This window comes from Canis lupus, chromosome 34 (assembly GCF_011100685.1).
Source record: "Canis lupus familiaris isolate Mischka breed German Shepherd chromosome 34, alternate assembly UU_Cfam_GSD_1.0, whole genome shotgun sequence".
Lineage (NCBI taxonomy): Eukaryota > Metazoa > Chordata > Mammalia > Carnivora > Canidae > Canis > Canis lupus.
The window spans coordinates 32,417,972-32,442,449 of NC_049255.1; the positions used below are offsets into that span (position 1 = coordinate 32,417,972).

At 35.5% G+C, this 24,478-nt stretch overlaps 1 protein-coding gene across 15 annotated transcripts in view; it reads right to left on the minus strand.

Moving 5' to 3' along the window:
* Positions 1-753: 753 nt before the first annotated feature.
* ZBBX (zinc finger B-box domain containing) overlaps positions 754-24,478 on the minus strand; it is a 106,480-nt gene continuing 82,755 nt past the window's right edge. For 4 of the 15 annotated variants that reach the window (XM_038583797.1, XM_038583801.1, XM_038583802.1 and 1 more), the window contains 5 exons: positions 21,833-21,986; positions 20,940-21,056; positions 14,463-14,720; positions 2,810-2,948; positions 754-1,051 (listed from right to left, as the gene is read on the minus strand). In XM_038583797.1, the coding sequence (XP_038439725.1) occupies positions 934-1,051; positions 2,810-2,948; positions 14,463-14,720; positions 20,940-21,056; positions 21,833-21,986 (786 nt within the window). In that variant the 3' untranslated portion in view covers positions 754-933. Of the gene's footprint in view, positions 1,052-2,809; positions 2,971-4,343; positions 4,376-14,462; positions 14,721-20,939; positions 21,057-21,832; positions 21,987-24,478 lie in introns of those variants that run through there. The other 11 variants (XR_005383958.1, XR_005383957.1, XR_005383963.1 and 8 more) reach the window with 11 other exon arrangements.

The following is a 24,478-nucleotide window of genomic DNA, read 5'->3' on the forward strand; positions in this document are numbered from 1 at the left end:
CTCTGCCTCTCTCTCTCTGTTTCTCTCTCTCTCTCTCTCTCTCTGTCTCTCATGAATAAATAAATAAAATCTTAAAAAAAAAAAAGAGTTTCAAACTGATTAGATGAGACCCACATACATCATGAAGGGTGATCAGCTTTACTCAAAGTCTATTTATTTAAATGTTAAGCTCATCTAAAAAATACCTTCACAGAGACATTTAGAATATAGTTTCACCAAATATATGGGTACCATAGTCTAGCCAAGTTGACATAAAATTAACCATCACACTGACCCTCAAAGTAAGATGCTTGGGGTGGGGGTGGGTTTCTGCATTCTCAAGTATATGTTTCTATGTCATACTAGAATGACAAGTGTTACTTCTGCTTTATATTGGGTCCTCTTTTTCTCTTCTGGCAACAAAGTTTGAAGTTAGCAGAACTTTTCTAAATGTTAAAAACCCTAACAGAATAATAATAAAAAAAAAAAAAACGAAAACAAAATAGTAATTACCAAAGTAAAATATGGATTGCAGGCTCAATTAATGGTATTGCCAAGTATGAGTTGGTGATCAAATGTATACTCTTATGAAGACACAATTATTTAAATACAATCCAACAATTAAATATTACTTTAAATGCAATCATGTTCTAACCTATAGTAGGTTCTAGAGACATAATTATAACTGCTATTTTTACAAATTCACCTAATTTTCCTAATATGATCTGCAATATAGTGTTTGACATACAATAAATCATTTGGAAGAAAAAGCCCTTAAACTTATAATTTCATTAACTTTTATTAGTCTGAAAACCTTGAAATATCAGAAACATCAATAATCAAAATCTCCAGCACCTGGACAGGTAATCACTTGGTCACTTTTTCAGCTGTTTGCTTTACTTTAGGTACAAAATGGAAAAAGTAATGAACAAATGATCATTATCATTAGGCACTCTATGACCATGGTAGTGTGATGACATGTTGCTTGTCAAGAAAATCCTCTTCCTCCTCATCTGTGCTGCTTTCAGAAAGTGTTAGCAAAGACTGAGTTTCAGTATCTCTTTCAGAAGAGCTGGAAATACATTAAAAGATCAATACACAATATACAGAACCAGGTTTCAACTCTTCATTTATCTTCTGATCAATACGACATGCATTGAAGTCATTGGAGGCAGGCAGATGTGAGGGGGCTGTCTCAGTCTGGGGCCATAATTTTCAACGTGCCCAATATACCAAGCCTCCTTTTAATGAGAAATTCTCATCATTCTCCCTCTCCCAAGAAATAAAGCCACAGTGGAACCAAGGGGAGATTTTATGGTCTCTGGTTGTGTCTTTCATTGATGATTCAAAAGGCACTTCAGGAACTTGCAGAGCCTCAGGGTCATCATTAAGAACATTCATCATTACATTGGCTGTTTAATAGAATCCCAATGAATAGACTGCCAGATAAATCACCTCTTTTGTGTACAGTAAATTAGGACGATGTGGATAGCCAGTCAAGATATGCCAAAGCCAAAATTAATCGCAGCAATTATTTAGTTATTTTGTTACATTTTATTGGGGAAAGGAACTGCTAGAAACTCTAGCCTATGGGTGTCAGCTATAGGGAGGGAAGTGGGGCAACAGAAAGGAGTTTGTATGACTCAGATTTTTTTGTCCAAGTTATCTAGAATTTCAGCCCATGTATGCCACCAAATAACATAAAATACTTCACCCTGCGATGGATATTTTTTGGGAAGCTTTTAAATGCCCAACAGAGGCTAAATCAGCTGTTCCTAAGCTCTGATCTGTGGACCAGGGCAGATCTGACTGAGATAAAAATTTTCACTAGTCTAAGAAGAGAAAATAAGGGCAAGGTAATGACTTTTTCATGACATTTTTTTAATTTTAAAGAACTGTGCTTTATTCTGTTTGCTCCTTTATATTTTTAGTAGTAAATGTCCTTTCTTTCATGAAATGATGCCAAGGGTATGCCTTAAGTTTAGTTACTTTGTTTTAAGAAAGCTTTTTAGGAAAAAAAAATAGCGATTTTATATTGATCCCTCTTTTTAAAAATGTAAGTGGTGTTAGAAATGCAAAAATCCAAGGACCACAGCTAAATGATTTTGTCCTTTAGAAAGACAGACTAATGGACTCTTGATTCCCTTTCACTGCAATATCAGACTTCAAACCAGTCAAAGGAATTTACAATTCAAGGAACTTTTATTTTACATTTATCTTGATCCTTCTGGAAAAATCCTTCATCCTTTTTTAAAGAGATTCCAGCATGTCAATAATAGATCAACACGATGAACTACTTTCTGAAGCATTTATTAGTATAACCTGTGCTCTCTATAGACTGATCATCCCTAAATGTTTTTCACACGAGGAAAAGAATGAAATTATACAATTTAAAATATGCTATCATTAACAATCTTGATTTTAAGAAAGACTCTTCTCAATATTCTAAAAACCTTATTCACATTAAGATTCTATTAGTGCAGAGTATTGAAATTTATTAAGTTAATTAATGCAAGTAAAGCAACTGTCTTTCAGTATAAGAAGAAAGGCTGAATGATTATAAAATTCCAAATATCTTTTCTTTTTGCTGACACACATTGTGGAGCAGAGAATTATCTCTTCACATTCAAGTAATCACTTCATAAGACTTTTACTAAGTCCTGGTAATAGGTCAACAAAAGACCTAGACATTTTTATAAAGAATGGCCATGTAAAGTGCACACATAAGGACACTCCTTCTTTATATAGTAAAGATAACTATTTGGGGCTCGTCAAAAATTTCACTATGCACTATATTTACATATGGATATGGGCTGCAGGCTTAACCTACCTCCATTCTTCAACTGTGCAGGGGCCTCTTGCACTTGAGGTCTTACGGAAATCTAGTGTAGTCTGACTTATGTTCAACGAATGGTTGTTGAAGGCTGGTAATTCTTCTGAGGTTAGGCTGTAAAGCTTTTCTGAAGGATCTGAAACATTTTATTTCATGCACTGTCAACACATAAATTCAAGACACAATGCACAGTATATGGTGCTGAAAGTTTACCCAGCATAAACTATAAGCAGTACAAGGAAGGTCAGCACAGATTTCTAATCATCTCAATTTTCTAGAATTTGTGGGGTGGGCAGAGTACGAAGTAATTTTGATCTGAGCTTCTGAATTAGGCTTGGGTATCAAGTTACTTTCATCATATTGATTTGGTTTTTAGCAAATTCTCCGATTCTTTTCAGCTTTATGGAGATATGATGGACATGTAACACTGCATGAGTTTAAGATGTACAACATATTGATTGGAACACTTATATATTGCCAAATGGTTACCACCATAGTGTTAGTTAACAAACACCTCCATCATGCTATATAATTAGCTTTTTTTTGTTTTTGGTGAGAACATTTAAAATCTACTTTCTTAGCAACCTTCAAGTATATATATTGTTAACTATAATCACCCTGGTGTACATTACATTCCAGAATTTATTCTTCTTCTAGCGGGAAGAGTATACACTTTGATCAATATTTCCCCCATTTCCCCCATCCCCTAGCTCATGGTAAACACTATTCTAGCCTCTGTCTCTATGAGTCTGGCTTTTTTAGATTCCACATATAAATGATATTACACAGAATTTGTCTTTCTCTGTCTGACTTATTTCACCTAACCATATCAGTTTTTAAATATATATTATAATTAAGGTGTTGATTGTCCTGAGAATTTACAAAATTGCAAAGAAAATCATGGGACCCTCTTCAAAGCTAGAATATTATGCAACTCTTCCATTTGCCTGAATGTTAAATAATTTATCGTTTACTTTTGTATTCTAAGGAATAAAAGCTTTACCCCCGAACAGTCTAAGGCAAAGGTGAGTTTTGGCAAAACTACCCTTTCTTTTTCTGCTTCCTTGCCTTGTTTGGGTAGATAATAACCATTTTTATGTGAAAGGGGAGAAGCCTTCAATCTTTTACATGAAGCTGGCCTATGATTTAGCTCAGGTAAGGACAAATAGTGCAAGTTAAATGAGCAAATGGGCAAGTAAGCATATTTTATATAAACTACCAAAAAGTCAAGTACAGAAATAAATATGATTACTATATTAGACCATAATGCCTTCTTTTCATCTTTGATAAAGTTGTAAGGGCCATCTAACTTATACCTAAGGTTATGTTAGGATGACTTTTAAAACTTATAAAACAGTTAAAATTACTGGGTGTTATTCTTCCCTTTACTCTTATGAAAATGCCAAGCAAATACCTTCTTAATCAGAAGGACCACACACCAAACTATGTGTATTATACATTTGACTGAGAGGGGAATGATAATAATAATTGTTATTATTATAATAATTATTCCTTGGTAGAAAGTACTTACTTGAAGTTTTTGAGCAAGCAGAGATTCCCCTGCTGGAAGAAACTTCAGATTATTCCTGCTGCAAGACAGACCTCAATACATTTACAACTGGAAATATCCTTAAAATTTTTTAGGCCAGTGACTTTCAAATTATGATACATGATGTATCATAGATTCAGTAGGTTTGGGGATGAGGTTTCTGCTCCCACAACTCCAAAGAAATCAAGACAGCTTTCACCTGGTCTCATATAAATTTGGGGCTCTGTATAAGACTAATTTTGAGAAAAATAAAAAATTATTCAGCTAGAATTTTTGTGGCATCCCCAGTTGTTGGAGATTGGGAAATTGTGGGTCCCCAAGGGATTGGTAACTTGGAATTCACACAACCAGAATAAAAGAACTAGGAGTAGCCCTAAACTCTTTAGCTCACCAATATCATCAATCACTATGTTCCAGTATCTAATTCTTTAGCTGAGGCTTTTATTTTCTTTCGTCTTTTTCCACAAGGTAAAAAAAAAAAAACAGGTATGCACAACACCCCAATGATAGGGAGTGTTACCCATGAGAAAGCAATCAATTCAGGATTTGGAATTGATAAAACTACAGTACTGAAACCTAACAGTGACTCTTAGATATAAAGATACCACCAGGAGAGGTGTTTAATCTCTGCCAGGCATTTGAGTCTCAACTGAATGCACACAGAGCTAATTCAGATGGTGCATAAAGAATGGGCCTATTTTTGTATAATTGTTCATTCTCAAAATTATATTTCTGAATACCCTATGAAGTTAGTAAAGGCAAAAAAAAAAAAAAAAAAAAGAAGTTAGTAAAGGCAAAGGGGACATCATTTGATTTTCAAGGCAGAGGAAAATAAAACTGCTAATGAAAACACTATTATGGGTTTGTGTTAAACCTAAAAGATCAATTGTACAAAAACCCAAGTTTCTCTAATAGAAGACCAGGGAAGACAGGATTGACATTTATATTGGAAATTCAGCTCTTATAAATTTACTTTATACTTGTCAAGAAAGTGGACTATTAGGAATGGATTGAAGTTAAACCTTTTCTACCCCTGGAGTAATAGTGTATATGTTCTCTGATCATTGAAGAATTTCTTAAAGGCAATAATAAAGAATGGCAAAGGGGGAAAATTGACTAGATACGAAGTTTTAAGGTATATTTCTTTTTTTTTAATTTTTATTTATTTATGATAGAGAGAGAGAGAGAGAGAGAGAGAGGCAGAGACACAGGCAGAGGGAGAAGCAGGCTCCATGCACCAGGAGCCCGACGTGGGATTCGATCCCGGGTCTCCAGGATTGCGCCCTGGGCCAAAGGCAGGCGCCAAACTGCTGCGCCACCCAGGGATCCCCTTAAGGTATATTTCTAAAATCCAAAACATTTAAAAAATATATATATATTATATATATTATATATAATATATATATGACTTTATTCTACAGGGAAATAAATATTTAGATGAGTAAAAGAAATGAGGGAAAGAAGAAAGGTAGAGCCAAAAAGACTAGTTAAAAACTTCAAAGAATGAACACAAAACAGGTTACTTTCCTATAAGGAACCCAACCACCACCAATAACAATATCTAAAGAACTATCTAAAAAAACAACAAAAAACAAAAAAACAAAAAGAAAAAAAACTAAAAAAAAAAAAAAAAAACTAAAAAAAAAAGATCTAGCAGAGCTACAGATGACGTCACAATGTTTAGAGGGTGTGACAACAAGGACACTCGCCAGTAACCTGTGAGCCCTACCCCCAACCCTTCAGACTTTTGTTTTGTTTTCCTCTCCCACCATTCATCCCTACTGTCATTGTGTCTTGCTTTGTCTATCCCTCCATACCTTCTTTCCTTTACCTTCACTCTGTCCACAACCCTCTGTCTCTTAAGCGGTCACAATATTGATTAGAAGTAAGGGTTTCACATTATATAAGTGGCACTGTGGTAGGGTGGTGAGATAAAGGAGTGGGGCAGACTTGCCTGGGTTTGTTCCTGGGCTCTTCTGGGCACCCAGAGAAAACCCTGGTCAGTTAGTAAATCATCTAGAGACTCAGTTACTATATCTACAAAGGGGAGATAGAAAATTGTACCTGCTTCATTTACCTCATAGAGTAGTTATGAAGATCAAATGAAGCAACGTTGCATATAAAAATAAGTAGTGATTATTATTACTCATTGAATGGTTTCATATTCCTTAGAATTTTTTAAAATACACTGACTTTCACTTATACATGGCACTCTTTTTTTTTTTTTTTTACCCTTAAATTGAAAGGTGATTTAAAGCAAAAAGACTGCCATTCCAGGGCAGCCCCGGTGTCCCAGTGGTTTACCACTGCCTTCAGCCCGGGGCATGATTCTGGAATTCTGGGATCAAGTCCCATGTCGGGCTCCCTGCATGGAGCCTGCTTCTTCCTCTGCACCCCGCCCTCTCTCTCTCTCTCCTGTGTGTGTGTGTGTTTCATGAATAAATAAATAAAATCTTAAAAAAAAAAAAAAAAAGGACCGCCATTCCAGCACATCTTAACTTGACTGTCTTACAAGGGTTATTTACTTAATTTGCTAACTATAAATCCTGATTAGCCCTCTTAGAGTTTAATATCTTACTTGATGGTCAGCCTATGAACAGAGGCCCCAATTACTCACTGCCTTACTATTTTATTTCACCAATAATAAAGCTACATCTGCTAGTATTAGGTAATTTTTATTCATTCTTGTTTAAGAAAAAGTACTTTTCTCTCTTTAATTACTTGGCTCAGGTAACTACCAATGGACTTCTACAAACATAGATTGCCATGGGAATTTAAGTTTTAAACCACAAGTCAGAATGAATTTGAATAAATGAATCATTTTTAACTAATGAAAGTATGAATGCTTTAACATGCATTATTATTGATACTTTCTCATAATGCATATCTTCTGGTATTTCTCAAATGTCTGCAGGCTAGAACAATATTCAAAAGTTGACAAAGTGACTCGGTAAGTAAGTTATACTGCCATGTTGAGCCCATTAAGGAAGTGACTATAGCATCATTTACAAAGATATTTGTTGAGGAAATATATGGCATGAACTATAACTAACTATACCCTCAAAGTGGCCCAGAAGAAGACACGGCTTTATAACGGAGACAGCTTTTAGATGTTTTTGACCAAAAATTAGATTTATTCAGAGAACCTTACCCTATTGTATGTGGAAAGTACCATTCACTGGTTCTTTACATAACTTAACAGATTTTTTTTTCAGGGCTTACTATGTGCTAGACAATTAATTCTTGAGAGAGAGAGAGAGAGACAAAGAGACAGAGAAAAAGAGTATGTGTGTGGAGAGAAAGAAATTTTCATAAATATATTTAATATGTAATCAAATTCAATCATTGAACAATTTTATGATAGGGCCTATTATTACTCATCCTTTATACAGAGAAACTGATGAAAAATCAGATTAAGAAAGTAATTTGCCTAATGTCATGAAGCTAGTAAGTAGTGGTTTCAAATTTCAAAACCAGGCTCCTGGCCCCAGAACCGGGCTTCCAACTACCCTGCTTTGCTGCCCCCTATCTCTTGATTCAGCGGAAAGTGGTGTCTGCAACCTGCACACCCATTCCCTGCCCTGTCGGCCACCTGCGTGCCCTGCCTGCCTGCCTCTGAAAAGGCTTTAATATCTGCCACAGCGATCTGAATGAAAGGGGAAAACACTTCACTTAATGCAGTTATTTTGTCTTTTCTGCTCCCAGTTCCTTGGTACAGTTGTTTCCCATAGAACTTAGAGGAAGTGGATGTACCCTAGAGCTAATGGAAAACAAGTCGGGTTTGCTGTTCTCAAAAATTTAGCTTTCACAGGGATATGAGCACATTTACATTTGTATAAGAGTCAAATTGTGTAGCTGTGCTTCTGTGGAACCAAACCTCATGCGGAGTTTTTCCAGGCTGCACCATGAGTAGTGAAATGTGGGTGGAATTTTTCTGCCCATTGATGCTAAACAGAATACAAAAGTCTTGTACAGAAACAGTGAGTTTTCTAGAATAGCGGCTGATTACACCACAGCATCTGTCACCTCACACTGACTGTTGGGTTGATTCAGCTGATGTGCTACCCTCTTCCTTCTTCAGCTCCAGGTGAATGTCTCTAAAGCTGTGCACTCATCCAAAGCCAATCTTCCCAAATAGAAAGAGAGCTATTCATGGGTCAAGTGTGTGTAAGTGATTTCGTTCTGCTCCTGGACCATCAAAAAAACCCTGGCGGTTCATAGGCTACACAGTATGTGCTTGCTTTTGTATACGGAAAGTTACATATTCTAGTGAAAATACTGGTGTTGGCATATGAGAAGATGAGTGGCCTGGGGAAAAGTGAAGTACGTAAGTACAAAAGTGATAAAGGAAATAGGAACGCTAAGTGGTTAGAAACAACCACAAGAGACTACTGCTTATTAAGGGCTGTGTTTCATTTATAGATAATGGAATTTACCAATTTATCAAAATAAGAAACCTTTCATTTTCTGATTAAAAACTGTGTGGTTATCCTTTTTTAGATCCAGTTCAAGCCCGTCATGCTTCATTTTGGAATTGGTCTTTAAGTGAGAATTACCTCCAAGGAGAGTTACATTTGATTTTTAGTATTTTAGAGTAAGGCAAATGGACGATGGATATAGATGAATCATAGACTCTCATTCTCCAACCCATGATGAAATGAATAGAAAAAGAAGAAAATTAAAGTAAAATCAAATCACAAAAGGGATCAAACAAAGAAAGGGATACAAGTGCACACAATAAACTTTGACAAAGGGCAACCAAAGAAATAAACAGAAGATTCATTGAGGTGTAGCTGTGTGCTACCACTGCCCACTCACTTCCCTCCTCACTTAATACTCACACCAAACTAGTAACAGGAAAATGAGAGTCATCTAAATCTCACCAATACCACACCAATTTGGAGAAAAGCAGGGGAAGGGGAAGTAAGAATAAATTATTTGAAATATTTTTAAAGCCTGTAAGTACCCACTCTAAGACCTTAGCAGATGAAAGAAAATTACAAAACTGCAGGTGTCCTCATAGGGACAGACAGATTTGAATCCAGGTATAATGAAGTTTAATATAATCAGGAAGACTCGAGAGGCCAGGCCCTTCAACAAAGGAGGATGAGTTCCCCAGTCCTTCAACTATCCTCTCATGCCTCTGTGCTGGCAAGATACAGAAAACAATGCAATAACCAATCCACAAATAGTAGTTCCAAAGAGAAGATTGTCATATCACAGGTGCACAGGTGCATTTTAGGGAAAATGGAATCTCACTAACATCAGAAAAGACAAAGCATGTGAGCAAAGCTACCCACAGTGAGTATAAACGAGGAAGACACAAAGAAAAGACAACAACTATCTATGCAAACTCGAATCCAAGAACCCATAACATGCAAAGAATAATTAAATAAAAGATAAATCTAGTTAGTAGAAAACAGATCAAGATCATAAGAAAATTCCCCATGAGTCCTTTTACTACTAAAAAAATAATGAAAACGACGTTTTAAAAGAGTGTACCACTGTGAGAAGCCAGCCCAACATGGTGGTATAGAAGATTCTGAACTCACCTCCTCCCATGGACCCACTTAATCTACACCTACATACAGAGCAATTCCTTCTGAAGAAGAACTAAGGGCTGAATGAATGGCTTTTGCACAATAAATGAGAAAGCACACAAGGAAGGGTAAGAGATGGAGACACAGTAATGAAGGAAATCCCATCCCCAGAGTGGCAACCTGCAGTGGAGAGGCATATATCACTGAGGGGCCCATGCACAGACTCTTTCATCCTAGGATACAAAGAAAAAATAGTGATTTAAAGGGAAATTGGACTATAAGTAAAGGAAACCTATTAACTAACCATAGAGCGTCTGAAAAGTGGTGGGAACTACTAGAAATCACTCTGGGGGCAGCCCGGGTGGCTCAGCGGTTTAGCACCTGCCTCCAGCCCAGGGCGTGATCCTGGAGACCCAGGATTGAGTCGCATGTCAGCCTCCCTGTATGGAGCCTGTTTCTCCCTCTGCCTGTGTCTCTGCCTCTCTCTCTCTCTCTCATAAATAAATAACATCTTAAAAAAAAAAAAAAAGAAAGAAATCACTCTGGGGTTGGAAACACTAACAAATGCCACTTTTTTATGTTCTTCCTCCACCTTGATAGCACAGACAAAAGCAGAAACCAGGTACTATAGTTGGCCTGCTAGGGCTGACCCAACAAGCCCCGGGCCCTAGCTTAGAATAGCTCTATCCATTTCTTCAAGACAACCCCAGCATGGTACAACCTGGGCCAATCCCACTCATGGGTACAGAAGGAATGCACTTGAACATAAAAAGACCATATATGACAAATGTAAAGCTAATATTATACTCAATTATGAAAAGCTGAAAACCTTTCCTCTAAGATCAGGGATAAGACAAGGATGCTTACTTTCACCACTTTTATTGAACTTCCATGTTTTGTTCAATATATCCAGTATCAGAAGTCCTAGCCACAGCAATTAGGCAAGAAAAAGGGGAAAAAATGGCACCAAAATTGGAAAGAAAGAAGTAAAATCATCAGTATTTGCAGAAGGCATAACATTGTATACAGGAAAACCAAGACTCCACCAGAAAACTGTAAGAACTAATAAATGGATTCAGTAAAGTCACAGGATACAAAATTAACATACAGAAATCAGTTGCATTTCTATACACTACTAATAAGGTATCACAAAGAGAAATCAAGAAAACAGTCCAATTTACAACTGCATCAAAAAGAATAAAATATCTAGAAATAAATTTAAGGAGGTGAAAGACCTATGCTCTAGAAACTATAAAATACTGATGTAAGAAATAGAAAACAACATAAATAAATGGAAATATACAATGCACTCCTGGATTGGAAGAATAAATATTGTTATCATGTCCATTCTTCCCAAAGCAATCCAAAGATCCATTGCAAATTCCATCTAATACCAATGGCATACTTTACAAAGCCAGACCAAAGAATCCTAAAATTTGTATGGAACCAGAAAAGATCCCAGAGAGTCTCTTCAATAAATGGTGCTGGGAAAACTGACAGCTACATACAGAAGAGTGAAATTATACCACTGTCTTATACCGGAAATAAAAATGAGAGACTCCTAACTCTGGGAAATGAACTAGGGGTGGTGGAAGGGGAGGTGGGCAGGGGGTGGGGGTGACTGGGTGATGGGCACTGAGGGGGACACCTGATGGGATGAGCACTGGGTGTTATTCTATATGTTGGCAAATTGAACACCAATAAAAAATAAATTTATTAAAAAAATAAAATAAACCAGATCTTAAGAAATAAAAAAATACCAATAAATATAAAAATATTTTTAAAAAAATAAGTTCAAAATGGGTTAAAGGCCTGAGTATCCACCAATATATGAATGGATAAAGATGTGAGATATACAGACACATAGAGACACACACACACACACACACACACATCAGAATATTACTGAGCTATTAAAAAAAAAAAGAATGAAATCTTGCCATTTGTAATAATATCGATGGACCTAGAGAATATTATGCTGAGTGAAATAAGTGAGCGAAAAACAATACAGTATAATTTCACTTATATGTGGAATCTTAAAAAATGAACAAATAAACACATAAAACAGAAACAGTTTCATAGATATAGGAAACAAACTGTTGGTTACCAGAGTGGGAAGGAGTGGGGTGGGGGGTGGGGGGTAATGAGCAAAACAGGTGAAGGGGATTAAGAGATACAAAGAGATACAAACTTCCAGTTATAAAATAAATAAGTCATGGGGATATAATGTAAGGGATGTAGTCAATAATATTGTGATAACTGTGTGTGGTGACACATGGTAAGTAGACTTACCATGGGGATTATTTCATAACGTATAAACATACTAATCACTCTTACATACACCTAAAATTAATAGGATATCGTATGTCAATTATACTTCAATGAAAAAATAATTAAAGAGTAAAAACTAATCTCAAAGATCAAACAATAGCATGTCAGACATGAACATTTTTTTTCAATGGTCACCTGTTCCTGGATTGGATTCTGTACCAAAAAAAATTCCCAATTATAATAACACTTTTGAGACAAATTTTAAAAATTAGATATGCACTGTGGATTAGAGAATCCCATTGTATCAATGTTAAATTCCCTGATTTCGATTACTGTACTATGATCCTTGAGAGAATGGCCTTGTACCTGGGTAATACACACTGAACTATTTTTTTGATCAAGAGTCATAATGTTTATAACTTCCTCTCAAATGGTTCACAAGAAGAACAGTGTGTGTGTGTGTGTGTGTGTGTGTGTGTGTGTATTAATATCCCAGCAGGGAAAAGACAAACAGGTAGTGAACTGGGCAAAGAGTATACAAGAGTTCCTTGTACTTTCTTACATTCTTGTAAATTTTCTATAAATTTGAAATATAGCAAAGTAAAAATTTACCCCCCCAAATCAAAGCAATATGTTTAGAGAGCTAATGTATTAATTTAATCAATTATTTATGAAATCAACCAATAAAGAATGGACTACAACTATAACTGGAAATTAAACTTCCAACACAGAACACAAGCTTAAAATAAAGTAGCAAATGCAAAGGAAAATAAAATCTGGTCAAACTAGTTGAAGAAAATATAAATAAATACATTGTACAAAGAAGATCCAACATAGACAAAATAGGTTTGTCAGCAGGAGAAAGCCAAATGGAACAGAAAAGCAATTCAAACATACAACAGCAGAAAATTTCTCTGAAAATAAGGAGCGATTTATTCTAGACAGAAAGAAAGCCGTGCACTTTAAGAAATGCTGAATTATTGATATTGAAACACATTCCTGGTCCCGTTATTGAATTTCAAAGATTATGAAAAAGTTCTTCAAATATCTAGTCAGGAAAGAAGCCTGTCACATGCAAGAGAGAGTGAAGTAAAAAAAAAATTAAAAAAATAAATCATCGTGACCTCAGACTACTTTATTTATATCAGACCCAAAAAAGCAAAGAATTAGTATGTACAAGGCTTACAAGTAGAATGACCCCAGGAAATTACCCTCATCTGATTTGCCTTTGAAATATAAAGGAAGCATGCATTCTCAAACATGAAAGAACTCAAGCAATAGAGGCACCCATGAGCGCTACCTGGGGAGAAAACTATTCGACAATTAAATTTAACCAAGCAAAAGTTAAAAGGAATAACTGTGCTAAAGTATTAACTAGCATCAAAACTCAGAGACAGAAGACAGTGGAGAAATCTCTACTAAGTGAAGAGGAAAAAAAAAATTGTGATCCACTAAATTAATCTAGCTAACTTGCCAATCAACTCTAAAGATGAAACAGGCATTCTCAAGAATTCCACAGTCAGCTGGCCCCTATCAAATGCATGAACAACTTTCTGATGAAAATTAAGAGGACTGGTTCCTCTGAGGTCTGTTACTGAACCAGACCCTTGTATGTTCAAGGATATGATTATGATTTGCTAGATTGCAACCACTGAGGTTTAGGAAAGTGAATGCATAAGTATAATTGTCCTTAAACTAGTCTGCCAACCAGCAGCATTGACATTAACTGGGTACTTGTCAGATGCGCAGAATCCTGGGCCCCACCCCAGAATCTGCATTTTAACAAGATTCCCAGGGCATTTGTAAACACACGTTGAAACTTGACAAATACTGCTTTAAAAGTCTAACAGCTCAATTCCCCAAAAAAGATGTTGGGCACTGGCTTACATAAAGCTACAGAGATTAGCCACTCAGCAGGTTTGTAAAAAGGAGAAAACAATTATTTTCTTGTCCATGTGACATTCCTTATGATACATTAACTGTGTATTATGTAGGCTACGGGGATCATCTCTGGTGTGGACATCCATACATTTTATTATTATTATTATTATTATTATTATTATTATTATTATTTTCATACATTTTATTATTATTATTATTATTATTTCATACATTTTATAACATCCTCAGGGTGATGTCAGAGGACATCCAAGGAAACAATTACAACGGTTGGTGGTTAAATAAGGGAAAGGAGAGTCTTGTTTTCTTGGAGTGTGACATGAAAAATCAAGCAGAAGGCAGAGTTAACACTGTCTATAGTAAAAAAAAAAAAAAAAAAAAATAGCATTACCTGCAAGATTTCTCAGCATATTTAATTCTTTTTCCAAACTTTCTAAAGCTTGCTGATCAGCAGTGCCATCTAAGAAAGGCTCGTTGTGGTCAGTAATATCAATATATTCAATTTCTGAAATTTCAGAAGCAGCTCTAGATAATGATCGAGCAGCTGCACTTTTTGATCGAGGATGGGAGGAGCCAAGGCAGCTGGAACTTTTTTTAACAGAGCTGGAAAGGGGTAAATTTGCTGTTGAAGGTCTCTGCGGTATCTGGCCTAAAATGAAAAATAAACAATTTTTAAATCAACTTATTTAAAAAAATTGTGAATGAATGTTTAAAGATACAAAATACTAGCCCCCTAAACCTAGAGCAGTTAATGTCGTGCAACAGAGTTTAAGAGAAAGTAGATTTCAGATTATCATGCATTCTGGTTTACTACAACGTTTTAATCTCAAATTACATTCCCTATACCATAAAGGACACTTCCAGGTTATTTTTTTCCTACATTCTACATTTCTACATTCAGAAAAAGACAAGCTAATTTTAATATTAACTAAAGTAAAACATCTATAAACCAAGTTAATTCCAGAACAATTCAATGTCTAAACTTTTTTCCCCCAATGTCCAATCTTATAATCTATTCCATAACCATCCCAAACTGTGTTGTGTTCCTTAAATTCTAGGATAACTGTATGGTACCACTTCCTAGTGAATTTTATTTGATGCTGTATAGCATTCTTCTATTAAAATAAATATAAAGACAAAATATAGTATGCACAATCTTTTAGAAAAACACAGGCTTCGAAAAAATTGAGATCATATTTATAATTTTCCCAAATATGAGTTCACTTTCTGCTGCTTTATTAGGGCACTTCAGTGGAAAAGTTCCAGAAACATAGACCTAACTCAGGTTATTACTTTGTTATATAAAGACAGCCACAACTTTGTCTTGGCCCATTTCAAGGTTGATTTAGTTGGTTTCTTCAACATGTATGTTTTTTTCATAGTAGGAAAAAAATCCCTTCAAAATCTTACACTAACACAAAATAACTATATCTATCTATCTATCTATGGATACATATATCTATCTTTTGGTACTGCTCACAAGATTCCTTAATGAAGGCCAAGGGAATATTCAAAGCACAAAATTAGAAATTCATAGTGCAGGTATATTTTATTTTATTTTTTATTTTTTTAGTACAGGTATATTTTAATATGTACTAAATTATTCTTGTTTTAGATAAATATATTTATATTAAATATAAATAATTTATAAGATAATCTCGTATTCCCTTAACACAAATTGGCTTTGTGCAAAATATTAGATACATTAATGTGCTATTTTTGATATCATGAAAATCATATTTAAACATACGCCATTATAATATTATGCCCACCCAACTCGAAGGAAACTGTGAGATTCAGTAAAGTAACTACAGGTAGTTGTCTTGTATTAAACATTTAATGACTACTGGGTTTGTCCTTTTTTTCAACTTAAAAATCTACTTTGATTGTAACTAGTACCCTAAGAAACATCCTAATGCAGTATGTAATTATTTAAGCAATTAAAACTGACGAAGGTAAGTCCCAAAGGGCACCAGTTTTAATGAACATTTCAGAAATCAATTTTGAAAACATTTTTTGTTGGAATGAAATTATGAATAAATTAAAATAAGATTCTGACCTTTTTGTCTATGTGCACAGAGACAATTAGAAAGAAAAATTATTGACAAAAATGTGTCTATGTTTTAGGACATATAAATGTAAATATCCCTATGGATTTCTTTAATGACTCGAATTTGGAAATAATTCCCCCCTTTACCTGTAATACACAAAAGTACATCAGATATAAAATATTCAAATACATAAAAATACATAATACACAAAAAAGCAACCTTGCCATTCCTACATAGTAAGGCTGTGGTCGGAACAGCCATCGTGGAAGCACAGGTCAAGGAGTCTAATAGAAATTCAACTGTATGAATGGAAACTTCTGTATCTATGCGGAAAATGATACCCTCCCATTTCTATTGTGCTATGTCCCAGTGAAGCAAAACTCCGAGTAATGCAGAACTCTGATTAAAATAAAACAAGTGGAAGGTGTTATGAGGAAGAACTGGACGTCTGCCAACACAGGCAAATATGAGTTGAGAAAAATTTAACATAATATAGATGCCCTTCAGAAGATTCAGAAAAGCAAAAACACTTGCCAAACTCTTGTGACAACATCTGGTTGCCACAGTATTAGAGGTTAATTGATCCCAATCCCAACTGAGAAAAAAAAAAAAGTATACTTGGGGGTGGGGCAGATGTATGCTCAGCACGCAGCAAACAGATAGATCATCTTTTTTATTGAAAATATATGTAAAGTGTAATTTAAAGTACCTAAAACATAGAAAGAGACAGAAGATGCTTCAGTCTGGTCCTTCATCTTATTTATTTATTTTGTTTATTTAGGTGAATATATCATTCTCTCTATAAGCTTATTAATGTAGAAGCTCATTAATGTTATTGGTGGGGTTAAGATGTGAAACACCACTAAGACTGACACTAATGAAGAATTCCATGATCAAAGGGAGCATTTCATAATTTTTTAAAAGTCCAGTTTGTAAGATTATAAGCATAAGAAATTCCTTTTGGAGTAACTTGTGCCACTACTGGCAGTGTAATCTTAGGAAATTACAGATTAGCTTTGACCATAGTTATACTCTAAAAATAACTAAAGAAATTGTCCTTGGTATTAGCTAAAAAATATATGCCTTATGACTACTGAGACCATATCATATATTGGTAAGATAAAAGAGAAGGGCGCTTTCTGCTTTATTAGTGGGCGTAAGAATGCTGACAAGGATATGAAAGTATGAATCACTCACTGAATAGTACTTAGTACAATAATTTTTATTGCTGGTCTAAATAAAAACATTAGAACTGGACGAAACATCAGTAGAGCAACATGCTTTTTGCACAATGTTTCAATAACAAATAACATCTGAACAAAGGAGCCACTATTTTATTCCTGAATAAAGGTTGCAAAACATCATTGTCTTGAGATTCTTGTTCTACTTTGTAAATTACTAAGCATTTATACATAAAAAATAAAAATGTATTTTCTAAGTGTTCTGAAGATACATATGAACATTTTATTTAGCAGCATAGGGTTAGTAGAAAGAAGGCTAAAGTGGAAGGTACTCCACCAGATTAGAAATCACCCTGTGACCTGAGACATTCATATTCATATTTCACCTACAAAATTTAGGAGTAATTTAATAGCTGAACAGATTGGTATCTTAAATCCCTTCCAACTCTGAGAGCTTATGAATTGAAATACCCAATACAATTAGATTATAAAATCATTTGTCAAATTCTAAAACTCCCAGGCACTGTGTCAGGATCAGGGTACTCAAAAGTGAATGGGACATGGCCCCTACCCTCAATGTACTCCAAACTAACCCACAGTCCTGCTCTCCCGCTTCACTCCTTTAGACATGCTTGCTAGGTGCTGACAAGATGCCAGGCTGTGTTCCATCACTGAGGACACAACAAAGAAGAGGACAGGCTAGGTCCTTGCTTGCTTTCCAACCAAGTGTAGGATGAGCAGAAAATAAACAAGTAAAATAATATCATCTAGTAATAGGTTATAGGAGAGGGACCAAAAAAAAAGGTAAATGTGATTGGGGGGTCTCAAGAGGCTAGCACTAGGTAGGGTGGTTTCAGAAGGCCTCTACGGAGGTAGCAGCTGGGCTGAGATGGATAAATTGGAAAGAATCAATCATATGAAAAGGGTATGAAGAGGGAGAAAGAGGCTACAGATCATCCCAGGATAGATGGAAGAGCAAATTCTAAAGGTAACAAGCAAAAGAGAGTGTGTGGCCTGTGCAACAACAACAACAACAACAACAACAACAACAACAAAAAGCCAGCATAGCTGCACCCTGGGAGAGGATGCAGTTGGGCCAGGCCAGGCCAACTCAGTACTGCTGTGTGATGTCTGGTAAGAAATGTTTTTTTCTTCCTTCTATAAGAAGCTATAAAATGCTTTTAAGCAGGAGATTGATAAGATGCAATTTATGTTTTAAGTTTACAGAAAATATGATTAGTTCCCTGTGAACTATACACGATTTTATGACTCTAGAAACAATTCACTCACTGATGGAAATCGGTTATAGAAACTTGCTTCAGAAAAGGCAAAAAGTGAAACTGAGAGACAAATGAGAGATGATGGACAAGTGGCTTGGGCTCATCTTGGGCAATAAAGGTAGAGGTGGTCAGATTTGGGATCAATATAAGAGCTGAGATCAGCAGGCTCCAGGGATGACTCGGCTGTGGTGGCTAAGAAAGAGGCAAGATGGATCCTGGTTTAAAGACTTACCGATGTTTGCATGGTTGTGCACAGATAGGAAGACAGGGTGGGGGAGCAGGAGGTTTGGGCAGGGATTGGGGATGATCAATGGGCTTCCTGCTACACACACAGCTGCATTTCATAGCTATTGTGTTTTTACAGTCAGAAACTTAAAAATCCTCCTGAAGAATTCCTTTAGATATTAGCATCAGTTCAGAATATTAGATTTTGATAACTTGAGGCACAGTCAGAAAATTATTTTTATTTCAGGCTATGGCTTCTGTTCAGAAAGTCATTTCCCTCTGCCCCTAACTGGTAAATCGTATTAATTCTTTAAGACCCAGCTGAAATGTCACTTGGCTCTAACACCTTGGTGATCTACACTTCTCAATGGCAAAGCAATCACTTTATCATCTCCGTTTCTAAAAAAGACTGCACACGTACCTACCTCTATTATAACTGATCACATGTGCTACTATTGTCAGTCACCAAAAGTATGTTACTCACAGTCCTTTTATAGAATGTTTACTTTATTTGGGGTAATTTATGTGTTTACGTATCTATACAGCAGTTTTCCCTAGGTATGATTTTTGGATGGTCTACAGCAGCATAACATGAAATTATTGATAAAATAAATGCAAATTCCTAGACCCTATCTCAGCTTTAATAAATAGGAATCTTAAGAGTGAAGTAGAGAAATTCCCATTACAACAGGTTTCCCACGTGAATGCGGTCATACAAAGGTTTGAAAACCTTTATACCAGACTAAGCTCTTGGAATAGGTGGACAAGGGTTTATTTTGTATCACCAGTGTCTGGCGGTGCCTGGCCTACAGTAGATGTTCCTACACATGTTTTTTATAGTAAATTATTGATTTCAACTGGTCACTCCAAATTGATTCTTAAAAGCATTTGGCTACTTATTCATAAATATCTGTCTCAGTAACAAATTTCTCATAGCATGCATGGGAATTTGTTTTCAGCAATATATGGTAACTTAAAACAGTTCTCAGAAGGAAGCAACCAGGAGTTTTGAAGCTGCTTGAGACTTTGATGTAAGAATAGGTACCTAACTATAGAGCCAAAAAACACTGATCATAAAAGGATGGTTTTTACACTAAAAAGGCATTCTAAATCTGACAGATTCTCAACATAAATGCAAATGAAAGGGCTCTCAGCTAGCCAAGGAGTTTTAATCATAGGATTTAGAGCAAGAGAGACACATAAATTTTGCACATTTTGATAAACCATAGGTAATTAAATCTCTGGCTTACAGATAGCCCTCAGATGAAGGCAAATAACCCCTTTTGGTAAGCGTTCCTCCTAAACCTGTGAGCTTCCGGAGATCAGGGAACATGACTTAATGCAACTCTTTTCCTTCAGAACCCCAGCATCATGCCGACATACTCAACACATGTCTGTTGAACTGCCTTAATTCCTCAATCATCTACAGCAACTTCCCGTGAAATTCAGCATAAAGGAAATTTACTGTAGCAAGTGTTACTGGATAATAATAATGACCTAAAATAAAACTACTGGTTTTAATGATGTCAAAATTCTATGCATAATCTCTCTAGGAAAATACTACAGTGAGATTCAACATGTCAAAAGACTTAACCTATAGACAATCTTATAATTATTTTGGTTAGAGAATGAAGTTAATGAATTTAAATGGAGATTTTAGGGTTAACACAATTGGCACTGGATGTAGAACAGAGGTGTCTCAACCATGGCTACAAGCAGCAATCCTAACCTAAACCATTCCTTCCACAAATGGCTATGTCTGATCACAATTTGAACCAAGTGGATGACATGAAAAATCTAGTACAAATGCACTGTTTCCTGAGAGTGTAATAAAACGATCTTTTATGAGATCGTTTAAAATATATACCATACCCTGAGCTACATTAAAAAAAAAAAAACTTTCACTAATACAATGTTGTAAAAATAACTAAGACTTAACTCATGTTTTTGAGAAAAATATGACTAAACTTGGTTTTGGAGAAAAATGTCAGGTAACCTATTAAAATCTGAAAAAGTTCATATTATGAAACTGCAAAAACTAATTTTCAGGTACCTAGTAAACTGCTCAGAGACAAACTAAAAAACACAGTGAGTCATCAGTACGGCACTGTGGCCTTTCAGCTGATCTTACCCATCTTCTGCTCTGTTCTACTCACTGATGGGTTCTGGGCACTCTGCAGAACACCCAAGGCAACTGCATTATCAGCAAATGCACTTACGCTATGGTCTGGCATCCACTCTCCATCTCCTGAAATGGAAAAATGGTAAACTAATTTAAACCTTAAAAAGGAGAGAAATCCATGTTACTGCTTTATTTATTGTCTTACTGGATAATGTTTAGCTAGATAAGGACCACTTATAATGGTGAGGTATATATTACAAAAGACAAAAATCTCATGATTATACGTAAGAAAAGCATTAGATTTGCATAGCATGATAAAAAGAAATAAGTAAACTCTGAATTGCAAAGATATTACGGCACACATCTGAATAAAAACAAATATTTTTTTCAAATATATAATATAACACAAAGTATAATAGTCTGTATGTGAATACACACATCTGAATACATAGGAGTCCTGAGAATATAGGTGACAGCATGACCTAACTTTCAGAAGGAAATTACAGCTATATCTCAAAAATCTCACAGATCCTGAGAATCTGAGATTTGCTTTTAAGATGGTATTTAAGAATCATCATGCGCTACTTACCAGTTAATTAAGTGATTCAAAGAATTTCTGCCACAATTTAGTAAAGGCTACATTTCTAAATTCTAAAAATAATCTCGCCTCAGTCTCATTACAGTTATGTTCTCTCACATTCTGAGAGTGTCCTCAAATATAAATATATGGCCACTCACACAGGGTTAAAAATTTCAGCTGAAGAAGAAGAAAATGACTTTATTCATTGAACAGAATTCCCCAGTATTTCCTAAAATGAGAGGATGAAGTATTTAAAAAAACAAAAATGCCAGAAAATTGTTAGGTTGGCTCACAGGCCATCTGACTTTGTGTCTGAATTTACCTGCAATTGTAATCCTAGTACTGGAATAGCTGCATTCTAAGCTATGAGAAGGAAGTAAGTTGAGTCTTTCATTGTTATCAAAAACAAAGAATCTTTCGAGTCCTTGATATTGTTCAGTTATAGGCTTACTTCTGAGGGCTATTTCTTGTAACAACTAGGAAACAAAATATTCAACAAAATTAAGTTTATTTTATCTCATCAAAACAAAGCAGCACATTCATTCATTGAGCACCTATTATGTTCTTGGCACTCATTCTGCCCTCATCAAATTTAGGTTCTAATGGCGAAGACATAGACGATAACCCAACACTTATATATAGTAAGATTAGAAAAACATATAAACTACAATTATAGTAACTATCCAAAAGTTGCCATTGATTCAAGGAGGATGGAAGTTCACCAAACAAGAAGTTCTCCTTTCTCCCTTCTTTTATTTTCTTCCCTTCAGTGTCTTTGCATATGAGTTACTCTGGAAAACAGAGTCTCCCTTATGTGCTGTGCTTTTGAGTTAGTACCTTTGCCAATACATAAACTAATTTCAAAGATGAAAACAGAATACCAAGGAGAATAAATGTGGTCATAGACAAAACCCAGGTTAACAAAATACTCATCATGAAGCAAATATACATGTAATAAATTGAGGCAAGAGCAAACTATGTGATTTGAGAAGTTCATAATGATTAGAAACTAGCAGGCCTAGGTTCGGGCTGATTTCAAGGCTAGGTTTATATCCCCACCTTCTGAATTCATTTTGCCATATGCTTTCATCCTAGGAAAGAATATGAATGGGATTAAAATATAATGAGTCTAGTAAGAAAGAACCAGATTAGAGATTCAGAAGTGAGAGCTCTAGATGGGCTTAAGACACAATCAGAGTGCTCTCAGCATTTAACAGTTCCCTAATGGATTGAATTAATACCCAAATGCAGTCTGTTTCAAGGCACTAAATAAACACAAAAATTATTATAACTCAATTCAAATTTATGTCATATAAATGATAAAATGTTACAAAATAAAGCTAGTGACCGATAAAGCACCTCCTTCAAAGACAAGTCCAAGTTGGCTCTACTCAGGGCATCTTCACTGGCTGTCACAGACACGGATTATCAATTTACAGCACCTCCTCAGTTCTAGTGAAGCTCTTATGTGGATTAGACAACTGCGGATCTGGAACTTGTTTTTTTTTTTTTTTTTTTAGGTGTCAGTTGAGAGATAAGAACAAAGAAGGTGGGTTGGTTTGTTTCCCAAAGTTAACTGCTGGTGGTCTCAGATCCAAAATCAAGAGTCCCTAACTAGTCCATGGTCCTCCTGGCACCTGACCCTACCCCACTGCGGCTGCTCTACAGCTTGGTACTTAATTTCATAGTCTCCACCTTGATAAAGGACTCAGTTTCTGAAAACTGAAGTGTAAAATGAACTATTGTGCACTCAAGTGAAAGTCAAGTAATTCTACTGCTAAAAATTGCCCCTACTGCTCACTTTTAAATTTTCTACTGCAGCAAAATAGATCTTTAAGTAGCCTCTGCTCAAGGAATGACTTCCACTAGAACAGGAGGAGAATAAAGACAGTTCAGGTCTAGTCATCACGGATGAAAACAGAGTAGATTCTATAAAGCACCATTCTCTATGGCATAACCTCTTACCATTTTTTTTACAGTAGTAGTATAAGGAATCAAAATATGGTTAGTAGATTTGTAACATTTCAATTTTTATTATGAAATACTTTAGATGTGTAGATATGTATTACATATAACATGACTTGATCACACAATTGAGTATCAATAATTTAAAATATTTGCTTCAGGGGGCCTGGTTGAACATCTGACTCTCAGTTTTGGCTCAGGTCATGATGTCATGATGTAGCAGGATCAAGCCCTGTGTCGAGATCCATGCTCAGTGTGGACTGTGCTTCAGATTCTCTCTCTCTCTCTGCCCCTCCCCCCATATAAATAAAAATCTTTAAAAAAATATCTGCTTCAGATATCCATACCAAAAAAAAATTAGTCTTTAGAGCTAATTTTATTATTGTACTGAAGTGAACATAGTCTACTCCAATGCATATTTTGATTATTAATATATCTAAATGTGTCCATAAAAAGTTATAATTGGCTTGAATATTTCCAAAAATACTGACCTATCTCTATGTGTCCTTTTACGTTTAAATTTTCACGTCATATTTTTTTTTTTGAGATGTATCCATATAAGTAAAAATAGTTCTATTTCAATCATTTTAGCTGCTAGATTGCCTTCCATTATGCAAATTACAGATTACATATCCGTGAGTTCTGGCCAAATGTTTTGTATTAGGTTACAGAAGAGAATATCTCCTCCTTGGGCACAGGTCAAGCAGGTTTGCACCCAGTATAAAAGAATTGGGGCCCATATGCTCAGAATTCTCCTCCCATAATACGACACTGAATGTGTAGGTTGTCACACAGCCTTCTTCATAATGCCATATGGAAATTGGAAAATTAGAGTTCTGTTTGCAGAAATTCATTCTGTGATTGTTTTCTTCACTGAGAGGAAGAAGAGTTCATCTGCAATGAGGCTTTGTTTTTGAGATCTATTATCAGCTAAATTGTAAGAATGCCTTCTAGAAGGGATTGGATTTCTTCTGGCAGACACATTAAGGTATCAACAGATATG